The 23822-nt window shown below is 41.9% G+C and overlaps 1 protein-coding gene across 1 annotated transcript in view; it reads right to left on the bottom strand.

Moving 5' to 3' along the window:
* Positions 1-6: 6 nt before the first annotated feature.
* LOC102772498 (proton-coupled amino acid transporter 1) overlaps positions 7-23822 on the bottom strand; it is a 32520-nt gene continuing 8704 nt past the window's right edge. Inside the window, exons 5-10 of the mRNA XM_006766273.2 lie at positions 22820-22904; positions 22210-22428; positions 17761-17859; positions 15038-15204; positions 11527-11696; positions 7-1042 (exon numbers count right to left, since the gene is read on the bottom strand). Coding sequence (XP_006766336.1) covers positions 771-1042; positions 11527-11696; positions 15038-15204; positions 17761-17859; positions 22210-22428; positions 22820-22904 — 1012 coding nt within the window. The 3' untranslated portion in view covers positions 7-770. The remainder of the gene's footprint in view (positions 1043-11526; positions 11697-15037; positions 15205-17760; positions 17860-22209; positions 22429-22819; positions 22905-23822) is intronic.

Genomic DNA, 23822 nt, shown 5'->3' with positions numbered 1-23822 from the left:
AGAAGCTCAGTACCAGTGTACTGAGGAAGGAACGAGTCACAATAACCCCCGATATAGAGTCTAAGAAAAAAAAGCTAATTTTAAATAAAATATAAATATCTTCCATTGAGGCAGCACTTGATATTTTTCAGGAGCTAAAGCAGCTAAGAACATAGTATTGTGACCCACACAAGGAATTAGAGAGGAGGTGTTGCCACTCATAGCAAGCCAGAGAGAGTAAAAATTAAAAACTCCAGCTTTGGGGGCTGGTTTTAAACTACTAGGGACATCCAGACACCTGATGGAGACTTGAATAGGTAGGTGAATATTGAGGTAAAATATTGGGGAGAGAGATGAGAAAGAGATAGGCCCAGCTTTTTAAAGAGGGGAGTTCTTACTTACTTCATCTAGGCCTGGACCAGGAAAGGAGACACTAAAATTTTTAAATAAAGTGAGCTGTGCAACAAGAATAATTTGGGGGAGGTGGGTCAGAGGAGAGTGCAAGTAAGGGAGGAGGCATGATGAGGAAAAACAGTTGTAAAGTTCTGGGTTAAAGTAAGTACAAATGAACAATGATGGCACTGCCACTAAAGGTACCTACTGCATATCTGCTACCCACTCTCCACCTTGCCCTCAGGTCTGGCCCAGAGCACCTAGGTGCCAGGTAGCAGGGTTTCTGAACAGCAACCTTGATTTTCCCCAGAGCCTGGACCCTCCCTGAGGCCCTAGAGCCAGGTGCTAGGGAACACACAGAGGTGGGGTGGGCAGGTGCAGGAAATGCACCCAGAAGGCTATGCAAAGGCACTGGTGGAGTTGAAAAAACTGGGAGCAGGGCTTGGCTGGATCAGCTCATAGAGAGCCTCATACGTCCCCACCACAAAGCCCACGAAGCCCAGGATGCTGATCAGGGCGTCCTTGGCGATGGCGAGGGGGCTCAGGCCCTCTGAGTAGTAGGTGGTGATCTCCAGGAGGGGTGGGATGATGAGGGCCAGGGCACTGCTGCTCACGGAGCCCACTAGGGAGATGACCAGGTCCAGGCGGGGGATGAGGATGGCCAAGATGCCTGTGGGAGAGAGGACAGGGATATTCAAGACTGCCCAGAGCTGGAAAAGACCTCACTATTCTGCTATTTTTAGCCAGTGTCCTTCTCATAAAATGGAGAACTTAGAGAAACTTAAACATTATCCAGCCCAATCTCTTAATCCACAGATGAGAAATAAATGCCCAGAGAGGTGGAGTAACCTGGGTCTCAATGCAAGATCAGCAAAACTGGGACTGGAACCCATATCTCCTGGCTCTAGTCACCCGGCTTTCAGCTTTCCTATCACCGTGCATCACTTCCATCAAATGATATTCCAGGGCAATCTGGTCCTACCAAGGGAGAGGCAGTGTAGAGCAAAAGGGAAGTGGACCATATCTGAGCGACTGCTCCCTCGCTTACCACTGAGGATACCTCAACACAAACATCTCTACTTGACTGACAAGAAACAAAATAGGGAAAAACCCTCCTTCTTCTGGAATGATACTATGATAAACCCCATTTCACAGAGCATGTCCATACATGGAAAGTAGAAGTACAGTCAAGCCTCAGTTCTCAAACATCTCCGATATCAAACTATTTGGTTCTTGACCAAATTGTTCATGAAAAAAGTGTCTCCAGCCCTGGCCAGTTTTGGTCAGTGGTCAGAGTGTTGGCCCATAACAGAAGGATCATGGGTTTAATTCCAGTCAAGGGCTCCAGTTGGGGTAATGGGGAAGGCAGCCAATCGAAGTCTCTCTCACATTGATATCTCTCTCTCTCTCTCTCTCTCTCTCTACCCCACCTCCTCCCCCCTCCTCCTCTCCCTCTCTGCCCTTTCACGCTGATACCTAAACATGACATAAAGCGTCTCTCAGGCACACAGGGATGGTAGGTGCAGGGGATGCACCCAGATGGCTATGCAAAGGCACTGGTGGGGTTGCTAAAAGCATGTTGCTAAGGGTGTGAAAGTGCTCACAAAACAACAATCACAGGCAACTAAAGAGGTAGAAAAATTGTTGATTTGAATAGAAGTAAAGCAGTTAGCTGGTGATAGCATTTTGGAGGGAATGATACGTGAAAAAGCAAAGATGTTGCATACTGACCTCCTGAAAGACACCCCTGAAATGAGTGCTGAAAGAGATTTGTTTAAGGCTAGAAGGGGGTTGTTTGATACATTTAAGAAAAGAAGTGTTTATTAGACATATACTGTATATAAGAAAGGTTAAAACAGGAAATCATTTGTGAGTCTGGAACAGATTAATTTAATTTATATTATTTCTAATGGGGAAAAAATAATTCCGTTTTCAAACAAATAACTTTTCAAACAGCCTTCCACAACGAATTAAGCTTGAGAACCGAGGTTCCACTGTAGTTCTGCGTGCAGGCTGACTGCATACACAATGACCACGTCTCTGCGCCAGCACAAGCTAGTAATGGGCTCCCACACCTGAAACTTAGGCCCACGTGTATGTGAGGAAGGTGGAACTGACGAGGATGAATGGGGGCTGCATTAGGAAATGCCATCAGGTTCACTACCATACCAATGACTGGACCACTGCTAAGCTGGTCAGACAGTGCTGTTTAAAACCAAGGGGAGGAGGCTTCACTGACCACCCTGACCCAGTGCCCAGGGACCCCACTATTCCCGTCTAACTCAGCTTTCCATTGGAGGGGAAGGCCAATGTTTCACAAGGTTATGCAGTGGTTCTCAACCTTCTGGCCCTTTAAATACAATTCCTCATGTTGTGACCCAACCATAAAATTATTTTCGTTGCTACTTCATAACTGTAATCTTGCTACTGTTATGAATCGTAATGTAAATATCTGATATGCAGGATGGTCTTAGGCGACCTCTGTGAAAGGGTCGTTTGACCGCCAAAGGGGTCACGACCCACAGGTTGAGAACCGCTGCAGAGGATTATGGGCTCTGGAATTAGGCTCTTGTGTGTGAACCCTGGCTCTACTGAGTGACATTGGGGAAGTTATGGCTCCTTTCTATTCTCCAGTTTTCTTGTGGGAAAAATGAAAATACTAATAGCTCCTAAGTCACAAAGATGTCATGATGACCAAGGAGGTTGATTACACACGCACCTAACAAAAGGCCTGTTGTACAACAGGCATGCAATACAGTTAATATTATCATTAGCTTATATTTTGCTGCTTATGAAAAATATATCTTTAACTCGTTAGTAATCAAATGTATTTTCATGGATTGTCTTCCCCGTTGCTGGCCTCCAACTAACAGCGATCGAGGGCACATCTATTATCTCCCTGAGCACTGAGAGGTACCTTTGCCATGGGGGGGTTAGTTCTAACTTCATAAAGCAACAATGTAGTCAAATTGCCCTAAGAGAGGTGTCACACAGGTGAGATTGTCAGACCATCTCAGTCAATGCAGCCAATTTTACCCTTCAGATGGACTGTCTAAGTCAATCAATCCATCGCTGCCTCTTTGGCTGAGCATCAGATGTAAGTCCTGGGTTTTATTTACTGGCCAGGTTTTGTGAGAAACACTTACTTTTAAACTGGAATACCATTCCCTGCAGTAAGAGGAGAGGCCCATAGGAACTGAGATTTATCAGGGGAGAGGCGGATTCACATCTCCTGTCTCATATGTACTCTGCAGCTGTGGGGTCCCATACGCAGTCGCCAACTATTTAAATTTAAATGAATTCAGTTCCTCATTCACACTGGCCACATTTCAAGGACTTACCAGCCACCTGTGCCTAGTGACTACTGTCCTGGACAGCACAGACTGGAATACTTCCAACACAGCCGAATGTCTAGTGCAATGATTTTCAACCTTTTTCATCTTACGGTATTCATAAACTAACTAAAATTCTGCAGTACACCAAAAAATATACTTTTTGCCACTCTGACAAAAAAATAGGTATGATTTTAATCTATTCACACTGGACAGCTATTGTTGTGTTGGCTCTCCTCACTTTTTTCTATTAATCCTCACCCAAAGATATTTTTTCTAGTGTTTTTTTAGAGAAAGTGGAAGTTGGTGGGTGGGGGTGGAGACATCAATGTGAGAGACATATCGATTGGTTGCCTTCCACATGCAGGGGATAGAGCCTACAACCAAGGTATGTGCCCTTGACCCGAACTGAACATGGGACCCTTCAGTCTGTGGGCAGACGCTCGAAACACTGGCTAGAGCTGTTGTCATTTTTTTATTTGACGATCTAAGGAAAAAGAAGTCAGTGACCCTGACTAAATAGTCAGCTATTGTATGTTTTAAAAGTTCTTATGACACACAGGTTGAAAATCACTGGTCTACTGTGGTGTCTAGCAGACAGCACAGCAAAGCATCTACTCATTAAGCTGAATTTGCCTCGGCTCCATGGGTATGATTACTGTTCCCATGGAAAGAGAGGCCCAGAGAAGTCACATGATATAAAGTGACAGAGCTGGAACTAAATCCTGGACCTCAAGGTCCTGGTACAGTCACATCATAGGCCTTAAGAGTAAGAAAATACAGACTAACATACAGACCCACAGAAGGACGGAGAACAGGGGACCTGGCTGATCAGCAGAAAGCTCCTGTCTGGGAAGAACTGGGGGAGTCAGATGTTGAGTTAGCTTTGCCAGGGAGGCACCACAATGGTTTGGCAGAGAATCTAGCACATAGTCAGCCCTGACCTCTCTGCTTTGTAAAGGGTCTTGGGGCCTGATAACAAGAATAGTGCAGGGGTTCTGAGTCTCAGAGCTGGCCCTCCATGGTTTCACAGCTTTGGGACAATCCTGTTCTCTTTCCTTCTTCCAGCAATCAACCACAGAGGCAAATATCCATCCATACCTTCACTATTCTGAAGCCTTCAGAAAGTCTACCAAAAATGTAGGCTTTTAACAATAGTCTGTTTTGGCCCTTAGCTATTTTCAAATAAACAGAGTTGGTGATACTCCTCATATCTTCAGGGTTAAATTTGGAGGGAAAATGTCTTTAGGCTGATGGCCAAATGGCTTTCTCATCATGGATAACCTAATGCTCAGTAAGAGTTGATCTGCTGTATGCCATAGAATAAGACACTTGCCCTCTCTGGCATCTGGGTCTCCATCTGCGCATACAGGTATGTGGTTGAGAGTTCAGGCTCTGGACTGAGAACCTAGGCTCCAATCTCAGGTCTACCACAAACCAGTTATTTAACCTCTTTAAGACTCATTTCCCCTACTGCTAAATAGGGATGGTCAAATGTAAAGATCTTAGAGGACTAAGCACATAATGAATGCTGCATAAATGGTACCTAATATAATTACCAGTCCCTGCTTAACAGCATACTGTGATCCAGGGTAAATCGGCTCACCATTCTAAGACTCAGTTTACCCATGAATAGGTGACTGTAGGAATACTGAATGACTGCTGAAGTCTCAACCAACTCTGAATTTTAAGGAACTGTTCAATGCAGGTTCAATAACTTGGGAATGTGTTCTGGGAGATGTACCTCAACTCACTGTCAACTGAGAAGCACTGTGTGCTGCTCAAGAGCAGCACAGCAGAATGAGGGATGGGACGCCTCTCCTTGTTTTGACACACGGTTGTGCCAAAACAAGCTTCTAGCCCTGGTTTTGTACCATTAAAGGGAGTGTGTTATTCCTCTGGTGCCAGTTCCTGTTTCCATGGCTGCTCCAGCTTGCTTAAGAGAAGGGAGGCTTTTATCAGGGACAGTGAGTCCCAGGAAGAGACAAGACAGATGACCTGCCTGGCCCTTTCCCAGCTCCGAGTCTGTCATTTCCTCTCCATCGCTCACATTAACCTGAAGGACAGATGGACATTCATGATATGCGTGTGAAGTGAAGTCAGATGTGCTCCATCCACTCTGAGATAAGAATTAAGCGGAAAGAGAAACAGAAGCTTATGTGATCAGAATCTTTCCTCAGATTGGACAGAGATGTTACACTTCATCATGACATTTTTAAAAGCAATCCAAAAATTTGTTCTTGTTTTTACTGCAAAGGATATATAAGATAAGCATACTTAACACAGATATCCTTAACAGGGATTTTTTTAAACAGGCAAAATTTTTCTCTTAACGCCAGGACCACAGGGCTGGAAAAGACTCTCTTCCTGTCCTAGATGAACCAGATACCATAACTGAACCCTAAATAAAGCCTGGCATTGGAGAAAGATAATGGGGGGAGAGGCAAGAAGAATGAGCCTCCCACTCATATGAGGGAAGAGAAAAAGAAGAGGACCCAAAGTAGCATAAAAGCCCCAAGGGTTCAACAGCAGGGATATCTGTTTTGTCACCATGCAAAATGTGGCAAACTAGTTTTCACTAATTCCAGAGGTAGGAATCAGGTACTTAGCAAATACATGGGAGCAACTAAAACTTTTAAATGTTCTTATGAGTTAAAGCTCTCTAGAAAGAGAAACTCAAGGAGGTAGAGATCTCAGGAAACAGCCAACTGGAACCACCCTCTCCCACTCTCTGCACTTTCCCACAAAAGAACACCCCATAAAAGAGGAAGATAGCACACTCCCAACTGCAGGTCCATAGCCCTCTGCAGCAGCTATAGAAAGCGAGGCTGAGGACAACTCAGCTAGGCCACGTGATAAGTCAGGAGGCTCCAATGGTATTACAAAACATCTTCCCTTTGGCTTAAAAAGACTACAAATGTGATCTTTTAACGGCTGAAGCAACATGAGGCAAACGGCCATGTTCAGAGAAGGAACTGATTGGGATTCTGGAGTCTGTGGTTTTAGGCCAGCAATGGAAAGAGCTGACTAATGCACAAGAGAAGAGAAAGAACTTAAAGGAATAAGCACACACTTACAGAAATATGATCTAAACTCATATCCCAATTGGACACTTACAGCTCCTGGGTCTGGAAGCTCTTTCTGCCATTTTATTACGACTGATGGTGGGAAAGCCCACCCGTGTTAGTCTTAATCTAGAAATTTAAATTAATTAATTTAAATCTACCTTTAAATTAATTATAGTCTTAGATAGAATATATAATTTCATTTAGTTGAAATACAAATTTTAAAAAGTACAAAAGCAAGGGAAACAACCTACATGTCTAACACTAAAGGAGTAGTTTAGTAAATATGATCCAGTAATATAATAGAATATCATGCAGTCATGAAAATATTTATGAAGGATATGTATATTTATGATATAATATTCAATAAAATGCAACAAAGTTAGGTGTATACTATGATTGAAACTATTTTTTAAATTCACCCATGAGGATTCACGCAGAAAATGCAAAAGAAAATTATTCTGTTAGTCAGTAGGATATTGGGAATTTCTTCCTCAATATTCTCGGATATAGACATTCTCCAAATACCTTTACATTAACTTTATTTTTTTCAAGCAATATTTTGGTCAAAATCTAAAATCAGGCTTAAAGTAGTTGTGCAGAATCACAGAATTTTAAACTTGAGAGAAACCTTAGTGATCGATGCCCTTCATATCTTTAGTTGAGACCTAATGAGGGTTCCTGGAGCTAGGGCCCAGGCACAGCTAACTTATGCTGCTTCCTTCTTCATTTAGCTGCAAGGCCAAGAAGTGTGAAAGGCCAAAAGCTGCTGAGAAGCCACTCTGGATTTGGAAGCTTTATGCTCTAAATGGTCTGGCTTCTGGAATGTTTTACAAGTATGCACTGTAGACTGAACAGGCCTCTCAGTTGATATGGTTTTATGTTATTATACTTCAACAATAGGTTTCTGAAATTCTCACAGCTAATTGAAGTGAAATGTTTCACATGGCAAATGCCACAGACAATTAGTACCAACCACTGAAGGACAGGTTAGTGCCTCATGGAATCCTAAAAAAGTATTCTTCCTGCACCTCTCGGCTCCCCAGATGGTGCAATCCTCTTCCAGCCTCTCCTTCTATACAAGCCCTGGACATAAGGTGACCTGCAGAGTTGGCATTTCTAAACATATGGGCTGGAAGTAAATACTGAAGTCATAGCAAAATGAGCACCATTCCCTGGCATGGATATTTTCCCAGCCCCTCCTTCCCAGAAGTTTAAAACTTAACATCAAAAAGTAGACAGAGCACCCAGCAGGTGTTGCTCATTGATTCAGTGTGAACCAGGAGGTTGTGGTTTGATTCTGGTCAGGGTACATGTCCAAGTTGTGGGCTCAGTCCCAATGGGGAGTGTGCAGGAGGAAACCGATCAATGATTCTCTCACATCATTGATGTTTCTATCTCTCTCCCCCTTCATCTCTCTGAAATCAATAAAATATATATATACATATATGTATGTGTATATATATACATATATATGTGTGTATATATATATATACATATATTAAAAGTAGAGCAATCTTTGGGGGATAAAGGAGAGTGATGAGAAGTTTAATTTCAATTGGATAAAAAATATGAGGCTGGACCAAATTGCCCTGGTCCCCTTGAGGAAGAAGAGGAAAAATTGGGGGAAAGACAAGAAAACACCAAAAATAAAAATAAAAAAAGTTGCCATTAAAATGTATGGGTATAACTGAAAATAATGAGTTACATCAAAGCTCTAAAATCACATACCAATCAACGTTATGCAAAAACCTCTGAAAGTACAAAGAAACAAAAACAAAATGAACTCACATAAATACATTTAAATTGGTACTACAGTGAAAGGCCTCTCCTGAATCCCACAATTACTTCAGAGTCTCCAGGGAAGGCTAGGGAAGCCAGAGTGCTCAGAGATGAAGGGGCTTCATCCCTTAATAGGATGACAATGCAATGCTAAGTCACAAGAGATCACAGAAGGGAAAAAACAACTGAACGTGCTTAAAGATCAAAAGCAACTTGAGTCCTTTGAGCATCATGCTGTAGAAGAAAGGTGAGAACCCACAGACAGCCAGGAAAAGTGAAACAAAAACCAAAGGCATCTAAGGACAGCATGAGGTCTGTGAATCAGAGACAGGTGACTCCTGCAGGGAGCAGCAGAAAGAAATCTGGCAGGAAGCAAGACATATGCTACTGAAGGCTAAAGCCAGACTTGAGAAGGAAATGAGGCCGCGAGAGGAATCAGGACCAGCATCACTGCCCAGCTCTTCGGTTAGAGAGAGCTACTATCTATGCCAGCCGTGGGCAAACTACAGCCCACAGGCCGGATCCGGCCCGTTTGAAATGAATAAAACTAAAAAAAAAAAAAAAAAAAGACCATACCCTATTATGTAATGATGTTTACTTTGAATTTATATTAGTTCGCACAAACACTCCATCCATGCTTTTCTTCCAGCCCTCCGGTCCAGTTTAAGAACCCATTTTGGCTCTCAAGTCAAAAAGTTTGCCCACCCCTGATCTATGCAGTTACAGCACATTTCACCTAGACAGACCTAGTTTTCCTAGAGGAACCACTTTGAAACAAAGCAAATCACGTGAATTATCCCCACCCTTTCTCCCAATGCCCTTTGGATCAAAGAATTGGGGCCCTGAGAGTTGCCATTAATAAACGCCTGCATGTGGAATCAGTCTCCTCAATGCTTAAGGTTAATCCATTCACAGAAAAAAATACACATATCTGAATCAAAGCATCTGCAATTGCTGGCAGAAAATGGGTAAAGTCTAGAGTCCAAGAATCCTATCAGCACACATTAAGGCAATTTACTGCCTTAAAAAGCAAAATATATCACCTTCCCTCCTTTGCAGTAGCTCTCAGCCAGCAGTGACCTGTGGGCTGCCCTGGATTAGCTGCTGAGTGTGCTGTTTCTACTGAGCTGGACTAGAGAGACTGAAGGTCTACCAAGTAAAGGTTACAAGGAGAATTCAGATTCGTGGTTGCCATCAGCTCCATGGATCTGGAAAAATCAAGGTGTCCACTCCGCCCAGTTCCTCTCCAGCTGCACCCAGATATAAATCCTCCGGAGTGCTGCCCGAGATTAAATCAGAAAGCATAAGGAAAGGCCTTTACTTCCTTACTCCAGTGAGTTCTTTCCACACAGATATCCAGAATGATAAGCTTCTACCCACTATCCTTGAAGAACATAAAGAACTGCAGGTGGCTTGAGGAGGTCCATCCTGCAATATCACTAGGCTATTCTCTTGAAGAGGTCTATCCTCAGGTAGGCACTAGTCCAGTGATGGCGAACCTTTTGAGCTCGGCGTGTCAGCATTTTGAAACACCCTAACTTAACTCTGGTGCCGTGTCACATATAGAAATTTTTTGATATTTGCAACCATAGTAAAACAAAGACTTATATTTTTGATATTTATTTTATATATTTAAGTGCCATCTAACAAAGAAAAATCAACCAAAAAAATGAGTTCGTGTGTCACCTCTGACACACGTGTCATAGGTTCGCCATCACTGCATTAGTCTGTTCCCTATCCTGTGAAAGGCATTTATTTGTTCCCTAATATGTTCCCCTGACAAGGTCCATTCTGTGATAGGCACTTGTCTATTCCCTTGATGAGGTCTATTCTTGGAGAGGTGACTAGGCTATCCCTCTGAGGAGTCCATTCTGAGATAGGCACTAGGCTGTCCACAATATTTTGCTTGGGTGGTTGAAGAGGGTGGATAATCTCCTGCCTGCCCTTCTCTTGCTAACAGGCAACCAATAAAATAATTTCTGATTTTCCATACTATGAATGAAAGCCAGACAACATCCACATAGTTCATCCCTAAACATTCAATTCTGGTTCAATTAAAAAATATAGAAACCTATATTTATTCCAAAGACAAAATGAATAATAATAAAATTTCTGGGGAAGGCTCAATGTATTATGAAAAACATCTTGTTCCAAAAGAATAAAAATTTTTTAAAGTAAAATAAAAAGCCAAGATAGCCTAACGAGAAATATATGATTTAAGAATTTCAATTTGAAAAGCAATTGCAAATCTCCTAGTAATTGAAGTTAAATGGCACAAATCAATTCATTTGGGGTTCTCTATTGTATCAACTCACATAATCTGAAAAAAAAAATAGAAATAACTTTTGTTTTAAATTTATATCAGTTTCAACCAACAGCAAAAAGGATGAAATTTTATCTCTTAATTCACACCCCTGGATGTGTGGTCCAGAGAAGAGGAATAAAACACAAAGTGATCAAACACCTGGTTAAACGACAGAAAAATTTCTAAGAAACATTTATGTACACCAACATCCAAAAATGTCTGGAGTATCATTCAGCTGAAAGGAAATCTAAGGACAGACTGTCACACTGCAAAAGTGATCATTTAAAAAAACAAGTAAACATGTACCGACTATCAAAGTAACCTGTACTCACTCATTATGAATATGGTGAAATGGCTCTCTTTTAGGCTTTTACTGTACTTTATATGGAATAGTAATTATACATCTTTACTATGACTTTCGACCACCTCTGTAGCATTTCACACCATATTGATAAATGTCAGCCCCCATTCCCATGTTCTGTATAATACATATGTCATTAATTCACCTAACATCTGGACACACCTCAACTCTGAAACAGGAGCGTGCCCAGCCTCCCGTTCACCCACACTGGCAATTTCACTACAACGTAAACTCTCCCTCATGAAAGCTCTGGAGGCTGGGTGCCCTTGGGAAAAAACAAACAAGGCAATTCTCCCATGTCCCACTCACATGTCAGGCAAACCAGCATGGTGCGCACCAACAGGTCCACCGCCAGCTCCCAATGCTCAGGCACGCGGGACACGAAGAAGGGGATGATGATCTCGGCTGGGACGAAGAACTGGATGGCATAGGTGAAGAAGATGCCAATGGAGTAGAGCAGCTTCACCGACTGGTACAGCCTGCAGAGAGAGCCCAGATACATTCAAAAGCCGTTCCGCACACTCATGCTAGTAGGAATAGTGCAAAATGGTCCGGTCCCATTGTGATTTGACCGTATCTATCCAAGCTACAAATGTGTTTTTTTGGACCCAGCAATTTCATATCTAGCAATTTATCTGGCAGATATATTTGCACATATACACAAAAACCTATATTCAAAATATATCATTGCAGCATTATTTAAGTACAAAAGATTGAAAACGGTTTAAATGTTAATCAGTGGAGAACTGGTTAAATACATCATGGTGTCCCCATATAGCAGTTAAAAAGTGTGAGGCAGAACTCACATGGGATTAGCTTTATGATATACTATTAAGAGAAAAAATCATGAAGCAGTACAGTGTCTACAGTGTGCTACAATTCGTTTTAAAAAGAGAAAAACCATTCCCCCTCACATACACACATATGTGATACTCTTACATACATGAAACACCTCTAGAAGGAAAGACAAGAAACTGGCTGATACGGTTGCCTCTGAAATGGAAAGTTGTAGAACTGGGGACTAAGGAGGTGAGTGGAAACTTAACCTTTTCTGTATACCTTTGAACATTTGGAATCTTTACCAGGGCAGATATCCTTTCAAACATAAAAACAATTAAAAATACAAATAAATGTAACAAGCCTGTTTATTATATCCTCCCCATACAATACAGAATTCCCTAGAAACAGATGGTGACCAGCAGGATCAAGAGGCAGGAGCAGAATCCATCTTTCCACCCCACTGCAGCCATCTTCCTACCTCTGCTTCATGTGCAGCTTCTCAAGAAGACCATTAACTCGTCGGGAGATACCTCTGTCTACCCCATGCCTATGCAGAGTAGAATAAAAGCCTTACAAGCACTTATAGATCTCACATGACCATTAAATGGAAGACCACTCTGTCCCTAAGCAAAACTCCATGTCAAACAAGACCCTCATGGGTTGAGCAGCGAGAAATACTGGTATCCCTCCCTTTTTGGAAATCTATTTATAAATGATGATTATATTGTATATAACATGTACTAAATTTCTCTGTGGTTGAACTTAATACCTGGAACATGTTCTATGCTAGAAGCAGAATACCCCAGGAGAGACTGAGTTTGACAAAAGGTCTTACTTGCTCTAAGAATATATGATAGCCAAAACCAGTTTGGCTCGGTGGATAGAGCGTCAGCCTGCGGACTGAAGCGTCCCAGGTTCGATTCCGGTCAGGGGCATGTACCTGGGTTGCGGGCACATCCCCGGTGGGGGATGTGCAGGAGGCAGCTGATCGATGTTTCTCTCTCTTCAATGTTTCTGACTATCTCTCTCCCTTCCTCTCTGTAAAAAAATCAATAAAATATATTTTTTTAAAAAAAGAAGAGATGATAAAAATTCTTTGGAAAAATCAGCTGGTGGCTCTATAATTAAACTCGGGCAGCACCAAAGCTTGCTGGAGTTTAGGGAAGTCTGGAATAAGGATACCCACCTGCAGACCAAATAAACTGCAGGCCAAATAATTGAGGCAGAAAGATTAGAATAGCTGGGTTTAAGATCTGAGGAAAGAAGACAGATGCTCATCTATGGCTTTAGATTACACACATGTATAATGTGGGCTGCTTCTGCTGCTCCTGATCCACTTATCTTGTTATGCCGAGCTACCACCTGATTCTTGATCGGGCAAGGACATTTGGAAATGTAAAAGCAGGCATCAGAGGGAAAGATAGAGTTTCTAAAAACAGTGACCCATTTCAGGTCTACCAGTTGGCTGGCCACATAACAAACTTATCCCCCAGACCCCTACTGACTAGGGTATCCTTTGCTAAACACAGACAACACTATTGAATAAACATTTTTATCAATTTTCTCAAGCTGCCCTTGCACAATGCCTCACCAATCAGAGCTCTAAAAAACACACAGGCAGATCAGTGGGCCAGCTCGAAAGGTTATTCTGATCCCCAGGGCACTCAGCAAGCGTCTGTGTTTGCTTGCAGCTGCTCTCCATAATGAAATTTTAATCTTCAAAAACAGAACTGTTGTTTAGGATACACCCTGTGACATCTACCTTTTTAGGAAGCATTCCAGTATGTCTGTTTCCCTATAATACAGCAACCAAGAGTTAAGGAAAGTGAAATATAGAAGGGCCCCAACAAGCCTTGGTCCAAGGTTAGTGGCCTCCATGTGCATATCAAGTCAGTGACTGCACGGGAGAGGCGCAGCGGAGGCTGGGGACTAAGCAGAATGTGCCCTCTCCCCCCTCTACTTGGACTGCTTTAAGGGGAATGGACTAGATACTTGACCCTTCTAGGCTCATATTTCCAAGGGAGAAATATATCAATCAGCTGATCAACCAATCCATTCAGGATATGTCTCCATAGGAATTACTCATTCAAACAAAGAATAAAGCTAGGGCAACATCCTACTTGTCCATGACACCAGCATGCTATTACAAAGCTCTTTCTCACGCATATAATTTGAAATCCTTGCAGGAAGAAATGACTATTCCTCATTCCCAAAAGAGGGAAGTGAGGCAGCGAGAAGCTGTGATTTGTCCAAGGCCACAGAGCTAGGACATGGCAGATCACCTCTGTCCTCTATGCCCCAGCTGCTTCATGATAACATCTCCTCATGTAGAAAATGCTTCAGTCGCAGCATTTATTCCTCCTTTTTGTTCAATATCATTCCCTGGGTGATGATCATACCAAGTGCTGGGATAAAATGGAGAAATAGACGGTTGCTGCCCTCATACAGTTTAGAGTGCAAGGAGATCACAGTACAGGTAAACGAACCATTACAACGCAAAAGATAAAAAGCCTAATGGGAACTTATGGGAGCAGAGAGAAGGGGCATCTCACTGAGATTTGAAGTTGTGGTCAGTGAGACATCAGAGAGTTTCTCAAAAAGAGCAACTCCTAGACCAAGTCCTCCTGACTGAATGGGAATTGGCCAGGGGTGGGCCCAGAGCCTGAAGGGCCCTGAGGCACATTAAGGAAGGCAAGGGGAAGCCTTTGAGGAGTTCTCCACAAGATATGATTGGACTGAGTGTTCTCTCCAATGCATGATTGCACTGAATGTTAGGCAGCTCACACAGGTGGCAAGGAGGAGCCCTGATGTGGAGAAAGATTAAGACACAGGCAGTGCGCGATGGGTCTCCTCCTCCACTCTAGCTAAAAGCAATGGAAAAATATCTCGTGAGGATTCACACACACACACACACCAAAAAAAAATTAAAGTGAAGCAGGCTGACTTAAGAAATAAGCAGGAGAAAGAATCTACATTCTGACCTATTACAGTGATTTAAAAAAATACTAGTGTTCCCAGGCTTCCATCCTCACCCACTTACCAGCAGTTAGGCAGGTTGAGAGTTATGCTGCCTTGGATATCAGCTCCAAATTGCAGGTACCCCAGACATCCCAGGCTGATGTAGAGGGTAGTGACAATGCCCATTCCCACATACAGGATGACTGGAAATTTCCGGGGATCCTTCATTTTGTTTTCAAGAGGCAGAACCTATGAGAGTAGTGAGAGAGAAGAGAAAACACAGCAAAGAGCAATATTAATAGCCAAGAAGAAAATGTAATATTTTCAGAAAAAAGTAATTTCTTTATCTTTAGAATTCCCCAAAAGCAAATCCATCCTTTATTAGACAAACAAATAAATGCAAGTTGTTTCCTCAGAAGCTCTCCTCTCAGAGCTTGAGACATAGAGCCCATAATCTCAACAGAGAACTCCTGAGAGGTTAGGGTGGCAAGACTGGAACCCAGGACTCCTGGTCCAGGCTAACACTCTGCCTCCTGCTCTGAGATCACTGTAGGCCGGGAGTTCTCTTTGTCCCTTGAATGCAGCCACCTGGCAACTAACAGACCCTTATGTATCATGCCCACCTGGAACAGATGCTGGTGGTGGCACAGGTCAGCTGTAGTTCACCTGAGATCATAGCTTTTCTAATCTGTCTAAAGAATACAACACACAGGTCAGGGAAAATGGCCATTCTACTTCACAGAAATGATTTCCTTACCTCAAAGGGGGTAGACACCAGCAGTGACAAGTTAAACCTCCAAGTTAGAGGAAACTGCAGTGCTGGGGGTAGCATGACTTAATAGATCTTGGATATTAAGGATCTTGAAGATATATAACAAAACCCAGTTTCTAGACTCCTATTTCAAACCATTGACCCTTGCCGTCACCTCCCTCACGGCACAGAACATTTTTTAACCTTCGCTAAAGCAAAGGAAAGGTGAGGTAGACTGGTTCACTTAGGAACAGGGAAGACAGCAGGTATGACTGTGACAATCTTCACAATCTGCCATCAACTGCTTCTGGCATGACTGACAAGGAAAAGCAACACAATGCAATGAATACAAACTATCTTTGACCTTGTCATTACACTGATTTGCCTCCAGTGCCTGTGGCCATGAGGCAGAGCAGGTCTGTGCCAGACACACCCCAGCAGACACCACAAGCCAAAGCCTGGTGTTCTGAGGGGAGCAACAGCTCTGCATTTCCAACTGGCTTTCAGCAACCCCATCCTACCAGCTCAAGGGTCTCAAGCTACAATTGATCCATACACAGTAAGAGTCAGTTTCTAAGCTTTCCTTCAGCTTCCTCTTATGGAGAGTCTAAAGAGACAGAGGGCAGGAAACCCTCTCCTCCATGTCTGCCAGGCCTGGGCCTACGGTGCAGAGAGAGCGCACAGTGAGCAGTGGCACTTTACCCAGATATGCTCAACAGTCCTCAAATCCAAACTAACAGTCAAAATAGCAGTGTTCTCTCTATTGTAAAAAACAGAAACATCTTGAAGTAACAGATGATCATGATTAAAGAATGACTCCATATTCAAGTCTTGGCTAATGAAATGATGCAAAGAATAACTTTTGCGCTGTACTGTTAAGGAAAACTGATAAACTCAGTACAATGCTCCTTGAGAACCCAGGATCTCCATGCATCCTTCCACATTAACTCAACCTCTTCTTCCCCGTCCTGAGTACTTGGGGCCACTTTCTCACTGCTGCAATACAGGGCCCTTCAGGCCTCTGCCCCAGCAGCAGGAGAACCACTGGTGTTTGTGAATCGAGGTGAGACACAATCTGAGTACGGAGAAGGAACACAGGAGAAGTTTAAAACCTCAGGAAAACCTCTCCACAATCACTCAGAAAGCCTCCCCCCATAATGTTAGAGCCTTCACCCAGTCCATCAACACTACAGGGACAATTCCTCTCTATTTTGACAAAAATTTGCATTGCTCCTAGGTTTTCCCAGAAGCATACAGAACATAATTGGGAAATCAAATGGGGACAAAAATAAATTCTATGAAAGGACAAGTGCCTTCTCATTTCCTAAGCCCTTGGCCAGGGAAGCTAATAATTTTTTTCGGAGAATTCTGTACCTTTATTATGAAAAATCAAAATCAAATTAGGTACAACTGACTGGCAGACTTCTCTCTTTAGGAGAAGAATTTGGTGCAATCACAGCAATAATGAGAGGAAGCTAAGCTAGGAGTGAAGGCTACTCATTCATACGAAGAAAATATGGCACACCCATGATCCAGGGCAGAGAAAGTATTCACATGTTTATTGATTTAATAATAAAATCAATATAATTAATAAAAAAAATTATTCAATGCTCATCATATGTCAGGGACTGTGTGAAGCACTTTACATATATATCTCACTTAATCCTAATAATTACTAATCATTAAAATGACTTTTCAGAGGCAGAGAGTGAAGGTCAGATAGATGAAGTCCTTGCACCAGGTCATGCAGCTACTCTCTGGCAGGAAGACTCTACATTCCAGACCCTACATTCCTAATTGCCATGTACTGTTGCTTTGTGCACATACAGAAGATGAGTGTGCAAAAGAGCTGGTTTGAATATAAACATTCTCAAATTACATACAATTTATTTTCAAAAGTTGGAGCTGAGGAACTTCAGTGGAATCCCTGAAATGCTGTTCACTAACTGGCCATTAAGTCTCAGAAGATTATTTCCAATAGCATTTCCTCAGCATTCCTTACAGCAGACCTCAAGGACACCAAGGACACCAGAGTATCACAGTGCAGCTCTTACCATCCCAATGCCTTCAAATGCAAAAATGGCTGTGCCAAAGAACAGAGGATAGGTCTTCCAGGGTGCCACCAAGGGGAGGCGGCTGGGGTCTGGGATACCCTGAAAGAGAGAAAATAAAACAAAGCAAAAGCTATATAAACAGAGCTTTGAGATTTGAATCACAACATTAGACAGGTCACACCTTTCCTAAATCCTAGATTCTCTGAAGGTAGAAAGTCTGACACCTGACAGATGATTGGGGAACATTTAGTCTGTGTATATTTTTCCCTTCAGGCTGAGAAAACCCACTTTGTTAGGGGGAGGACTAGCCCAATGTACCCTACAAAACTCAAATGTTAAAAAAAAACACTCAAATGTTGAAGCCTACATAAAAAATCACATTCTTTTCATAGGTATTCCCATCCCTAGAAATTTAATCTGAGTAGGAAGAAAAAAGCAAAGGATAGAAAAGTTGAACTAAAAACAACCTAAATGTTCCCAAACAAGTGAACATTTAGTTTACTCAGATCAACTATGCCATAAATATCACACTATTTAAAAAGTAAAATCTAAGATAACTAAGTAGCACATGAAAAACTGTTCATGAAATAATAGTAATTTTTTAAAAGTTTCTATATTCGCTATGATACAACTACATAAATACTTCACACAGATAAAGCTGGAGGGAAGATGGTAAATTTTTAGATGTGTTCTTTTTCCTTTTTTTCTACATTTCTTTCTTTTTTAAAAAAATTCTTGTGAATAAGTTTGAGTACTTGGAAAATACTAACAGGCACATGACAAGAGTATTGAAACATTTGCAGGAAAAGAGCAAAAATAGCATTTAAAAAACAGGCAAATAAAAACCAAGGCAACTGGCAACTGCAGGTGTAATGTAAGGATGTATAAGCAAGGAGGTGCAGACACAGAAACCTACCAGTTCACCACTGGACAGCAGTGCTCAATAATAGCATCGAAGGAGCAGGATGCAGTGGGGTAGAAGCTGCCGTCCTTTTAAAATTCGGCTTTTTAAACCGTGCGTGTACATTGCTTAGATTAAAATAAAAACTGACTTTATGACTGCCTTTTACAATGTTTTAAAAATGATTTAACTATAGAGATATTTAGATAAATCTGGGGCATGTTCTAACAGTGTGACAGAATAATATCAGTGAACAAACAAAGATCTAGTATTAACCTATGTAATAGGCTTCTCTTTAAAAGGTTTCAAAGTGATTAATTATACTATGGTCTCCCTAAAACAAAGAATTTTAAAAATACTTTTTTTCTCAGGTGCTGCTAAGAAATCAGTTAGATCTCTTCACAAGAAGCATTTCAGTAACTGGAATGATGACAGACAATAAATATTTTTGCTCTACAATGAGACAAGAGAGTGAGAGTGTCCTGTAATTATTCCTGAGTCACAGTGCAGCTTAAGTTCCTAGAAACAGGAGCAATCTGTTGGTTAGGGGATGACTACTGCCCAAGTTCATACATCAGATCAAGTTGGCGTATCAGAGAGGGAATTTCAGAATGTATGTCTGGGGATACTGTGTGAATGAGACCAGCCAACAGGAATTTAAAATTCTACATAGTTAATTGCTATTGACTTATAACACAACCAACTAAATGAAAAAAGCTTATGCAAAGAAATGTACAAATTAAAATCAGTTCACTATCAACATATCTCCATAATTCTACAGTACTATCAATGATAATAATAACAGTTTTTTGAGAAAGTGCTGTTAAATGTATGTAAGGATTGCAAGATGTGCTCCAAGTTTGGGAACAGTATAAGTGTGGAAAAAATGCATCTCAGAATTAAGGATATGCAGTGATAAAATATTTATTGGGCGTCTCTTCTCAGCAAGGCATTCTGCTCAGAACTGTGCTGCCACCGTTCGTTCCAGGAAAACGTGCTCAGGAAGAAGACCTTGGTCAGCTTCCTAAGATGGCATGTGCATGAGGAGCAGGAGCACCAGTCACAACACATGCTAAATGCTAAGGATTATGTAAAAATTCAGGAATATCAAACAGCAGTGGAATCCTCATGGTAAACAAAGCAAAATGCCAGGACAGGACAAAATTAGCAGCAGCAACAACAACAAAAAAACCCCAAAGGGAACATCTTTAGCTATGTGCCACGTCAAAATGAAGCCGCTCAACACAGCACTCTCCCATGCTGCACCCAGGGCAGATAACACTATGTCATCACAACACACCGCCTGGCTGAGCCAAAAGGCAGGCGCAGAATTGCTCTCAAACAATCAGCAGGACTGCCTCACCAAAGTGCAGGTTGCACTATGCACAATGCTCCAGACAGACACTTACTGTAGTTGGGACTGAGATGCTATCACAACTCAGATTCCCATCCCAGCCCTCTGATCGTGGCATTGACCACAGTCCAACTACCTATGCGGGTTTATAATTAAATGTGGTATGTGTGTCACTCACCTCATCTTTAATGTCCACTGCAGTGTTTCCTAGGCAGTGACTGAGATCTCTAATCACAAAGTTAAATCAAGAATTTATCTACCCTTTTCTGCTTTAACTTAATTTGCCAGAGGTGGGGTGGGGGAACGCTCTGGAAACAATCCATCATGCATTCACAGGCCCTTCTTCCAGTCTCATAATAAAATAGGACATGGAGAGATGTTTATGCTTTAAATAGTAATTCTGCAAAAGAGTTAGCATCTGCCATTCTTCTGACTTACTAGGACAAGGAAAAAACAGTCAATACTCATTAAGTCCAATCTAAATTCACTGTCATTTCTTCAGTACCGGAAGTCCCTCCTTTTTATGGCCCACTGTTTTCCTAGAAACCACATCAGTAGGTAACTGTTTGAAAATGAGGCGAAGTTCACCTGTCAAACTGTCCAAATTAAAACAATTGATATATCCAGTGTTGGCCAGAATAGGAAACTTAAATACCATGGAAGGGAGTCAATATGAAATCAGTAAATAGTGCTTAGAAAAAGCAACTTGGCAATATAAAAACTTCAAAAGTGCAAACTCTTCAGCAATTGCCCTTCTGGATAAATATCTTGGAGATGTACTTATACATGCCCACAAAAAGGAAGGCGTAATAAAATGCACTGTCATAATACTGAAAAAATACTAAAAACTATAAATGACCGGACAGCCCGCTGACTGAGGACTGGTCAAATAAACTAAGGCAACATCTAGTTTCTGAGATACTATGTAGAATTTTAAAAAATGAGGTAAAATCAGGGTGATATGGAAAGCTCCCTGTGGCACTATTGAGGGAAACATACCAAAGTAGAAGAAAACCACATATAATAATCTTTGTAAATATGTTTAAAAAATAACAAAGGTATATTTTTGTTTTATATATTTCTGTACATACTTACATAGTGTGCAATGCGCTCTTAGGACCTAGAAGGAGACAGACAATAACACCAAGGGTGCCTAAGTGGAGGAGACTCAGGGTAAGCATGTGGTGTTCAACAAGCACTTGTGTTGTCTGCACTTTAGTGAGTATTGATGAGTTATTGGGGGAATTAAAATTTTTTTGAAGAACAGTTTATTGATTTTTTTAGAGAGAGGAAAAAAGAAGAGAGAAACATCAATGTTAGAGCAAAACATCGATTAACTGCCTCCTGCATGCCCCCTACTGGGGATCAAGCCCACAACCCGAGCATGTGCCCTGACCAGGAATGGAACCAACAACCTCTCGGTGAAGGGGACGATGCCCAACCAACTGAGCCACACCAGCCAGGGAAGGGGAATTAAATTTAAATACTTTTGAAAAAGTTATGCTTTTATTCCCCTGCTGTCACTCTTTTCCTTTTCTCAAGTTTTGGCAAAATGCAATGTATTGCCCACAAACAGCCACAGTGTTTAAGGGCACATTTTTCTCAGCATGATCTGCTACCCATCTATATACAAGTGTCCTCTTGTGTATTACCCTGCCCACAAGGGCTGTGCGAGGAGGAACAATTACTGGATTTATAATTTTGACAAATAAATATAAAACTGGAGTGGTAAGGAATTATGTTATTTAAATATAGGTTAGATAATTTGGTTTTTATTTTTCTCTTAATATTTTTCTCTATTTTCCAATCTTACAAAATGATCCATGTAGTAACTATCTAATTAGGGAAAAGTTTAAATCAGAGACATCAAGGGGAGTGACTTTACTCCTCCCCTCCCTGATGTTTGGCAATATCTGGAGACATTTTTGTTGTCACAGCTGGGGAGGTGGGGTTGCTAGTAGCACCTAGCAGGTAGAGACGAGGGAGGCTGCTAAATGTCCCATAAGACACAGGACAGCCCCCCATGACAAAGAGTTATCTGGCCCAAAATGACAATAGTGCTGCAGTTGAGAACCCCTAATGTAAACATATCACACATAAGTAACATATCCCTACTGATGCTCCACTTACTTTTTTTTGTTTGTTTGTTTCTTTGATTAGTTAATAGGTAGAAGGAGAGAGCCTGAGCTCATACCTGAACAATGAACTGGTAGATCATGAACAGGCTGACCAGCATGGTGATGTTGGCCAATAGGGAGAAGATGGACAGGACTCGAAGGTTCCTAACGAAAACCAGCAGCACCAGGAATGGCAGGAAGGTGAGCATGTAGAGTCTCGAGTCCATGGTGGGCATCAGAATCACCGTCTCATTGTTGTGGCAGTTGTTGGTGGTTCCATTGGCTGCTTCTATCACCTAGGATGAGGGGAAGACAAGAAACAGAAAAAGCCTTTCAAGTGACAAAAGCCTGACTAACGGTTCAGTGTGTGAAAAAGGCCCTACAGAAGTCTGTGGTTGGCGAACTATCTTTGGAAATCTTCATAATTATCATAACTGGGTTTGATCATATCTTACCAAAAGATAGGAAGACGCACAAGGCATTTTGAGTTTCTTGATACCCTAGGTCGTTATATGAAATAAAACAAAAGACGCTGTTCTATGTAAAGAATCTTAATTCTTTTGTTGATCAAAACTGGTTTTAATAAAAAGAAATGGTTTTTAAAAAATCCTGAACAGAAAGTCCACTTATCTCTTGCCATTCTCTCCCCCCACCCCCTCTCTATCCGTCTTCCTCTCCCAGCCCTACCTGTTTAAAGTTGTCAGCCAGAAAAACAAAATAGACACAGCAGAACCCCAGCTGCGTGACAATCAGGAAGAAGTCCACAGTGTGCCTGAAGGTGGAGAAGGAAGAAATACGAAGATCATTATAAAAAGCAAGACTCCCTGAGAGACGTTTGAACACACTTTTGCCCCAGTCATCACAGACCCTTCCGATCAGGTGACCAGGATAAGTGAGCCCTGGTGAAAAGAGACACTATGCTAAATGCCGCCAGGCTAGAGCTTTGGAGGAAGGTGAAGCAGGCACTGCCTGTGTGGTTTCCAAGGTCCCCTTCCTGGCTTCTTGTTGGGATTGCTGCACGAGGCCAGGCGAGCCTGAGACTGGAGTGGCCTAGCAGAACACATCAGGACCACTGCCCAGCCCTTGGCCTCCCCTCCCATTGGCCTGCCTGTCCCCTCTCATACACCATTTGTTCTACAGCGACAGGGAACCCTCAACGTAACAGCCAGGAAGTGTGGGCCCCTTCACTCTCTGTGTATAACTTGAATCCAAGAACCAGTCTACTCTCACATAAGTACACAGAAATAGATGTAACCAACAGACTGCTGGTTGAATCACTGTTACAACAACAACAGCTGGTAACAACTCAAAGGGTCGTCAAAAGAAAAAGGGTTAAATTATAGACCATTCTTAAATGGAACAGTATACAGCAGGTAAAAAGCATATGTTAAATCTATATGGGCTGACAGAGAAATGACTAACACCCTTTAAGGGAAAAAATAAGTTTCCAAAGATGTTTGAGAACATGTACATGTTTTGGAATCAAAAGATACCCATGCAACTGTGACCAGTATATATACCTTCACTTTACACTTTATGTCCTTTTATCTTGTTCAAAAGTATTTTTTTTAATTTTATTAAAGCAAGGAAGGAAGGGGAGTAAGAGGGTGAGTAAGGAAGGGGGCAGGATGAGCCATGGGAAGAGAGGGGAAGAGGGCAATAAACAGAGAAGAAAGAAAAGAAGGGAAAG

The sequence above is a fragment of the Myotis davidii genome, unplaced genomic scaffold, assembly GCF_000327345.1.
Source record: "Myotis davidii unplaced genomic scaffold, ASM32734v1 scaffold18, whole genome shotgun sequence".
NCBI classification, from domain to species: Eukaryota; Metazoa; Chordata; class Mammalia; order Chiroptera; family Vespertilionidae; genus Myotis; species Myotis davidii.
Note: the sequence above shows the minus strand (reverse complement) of the source record. Positions and strands in the feature narration are given on the sequence as shown.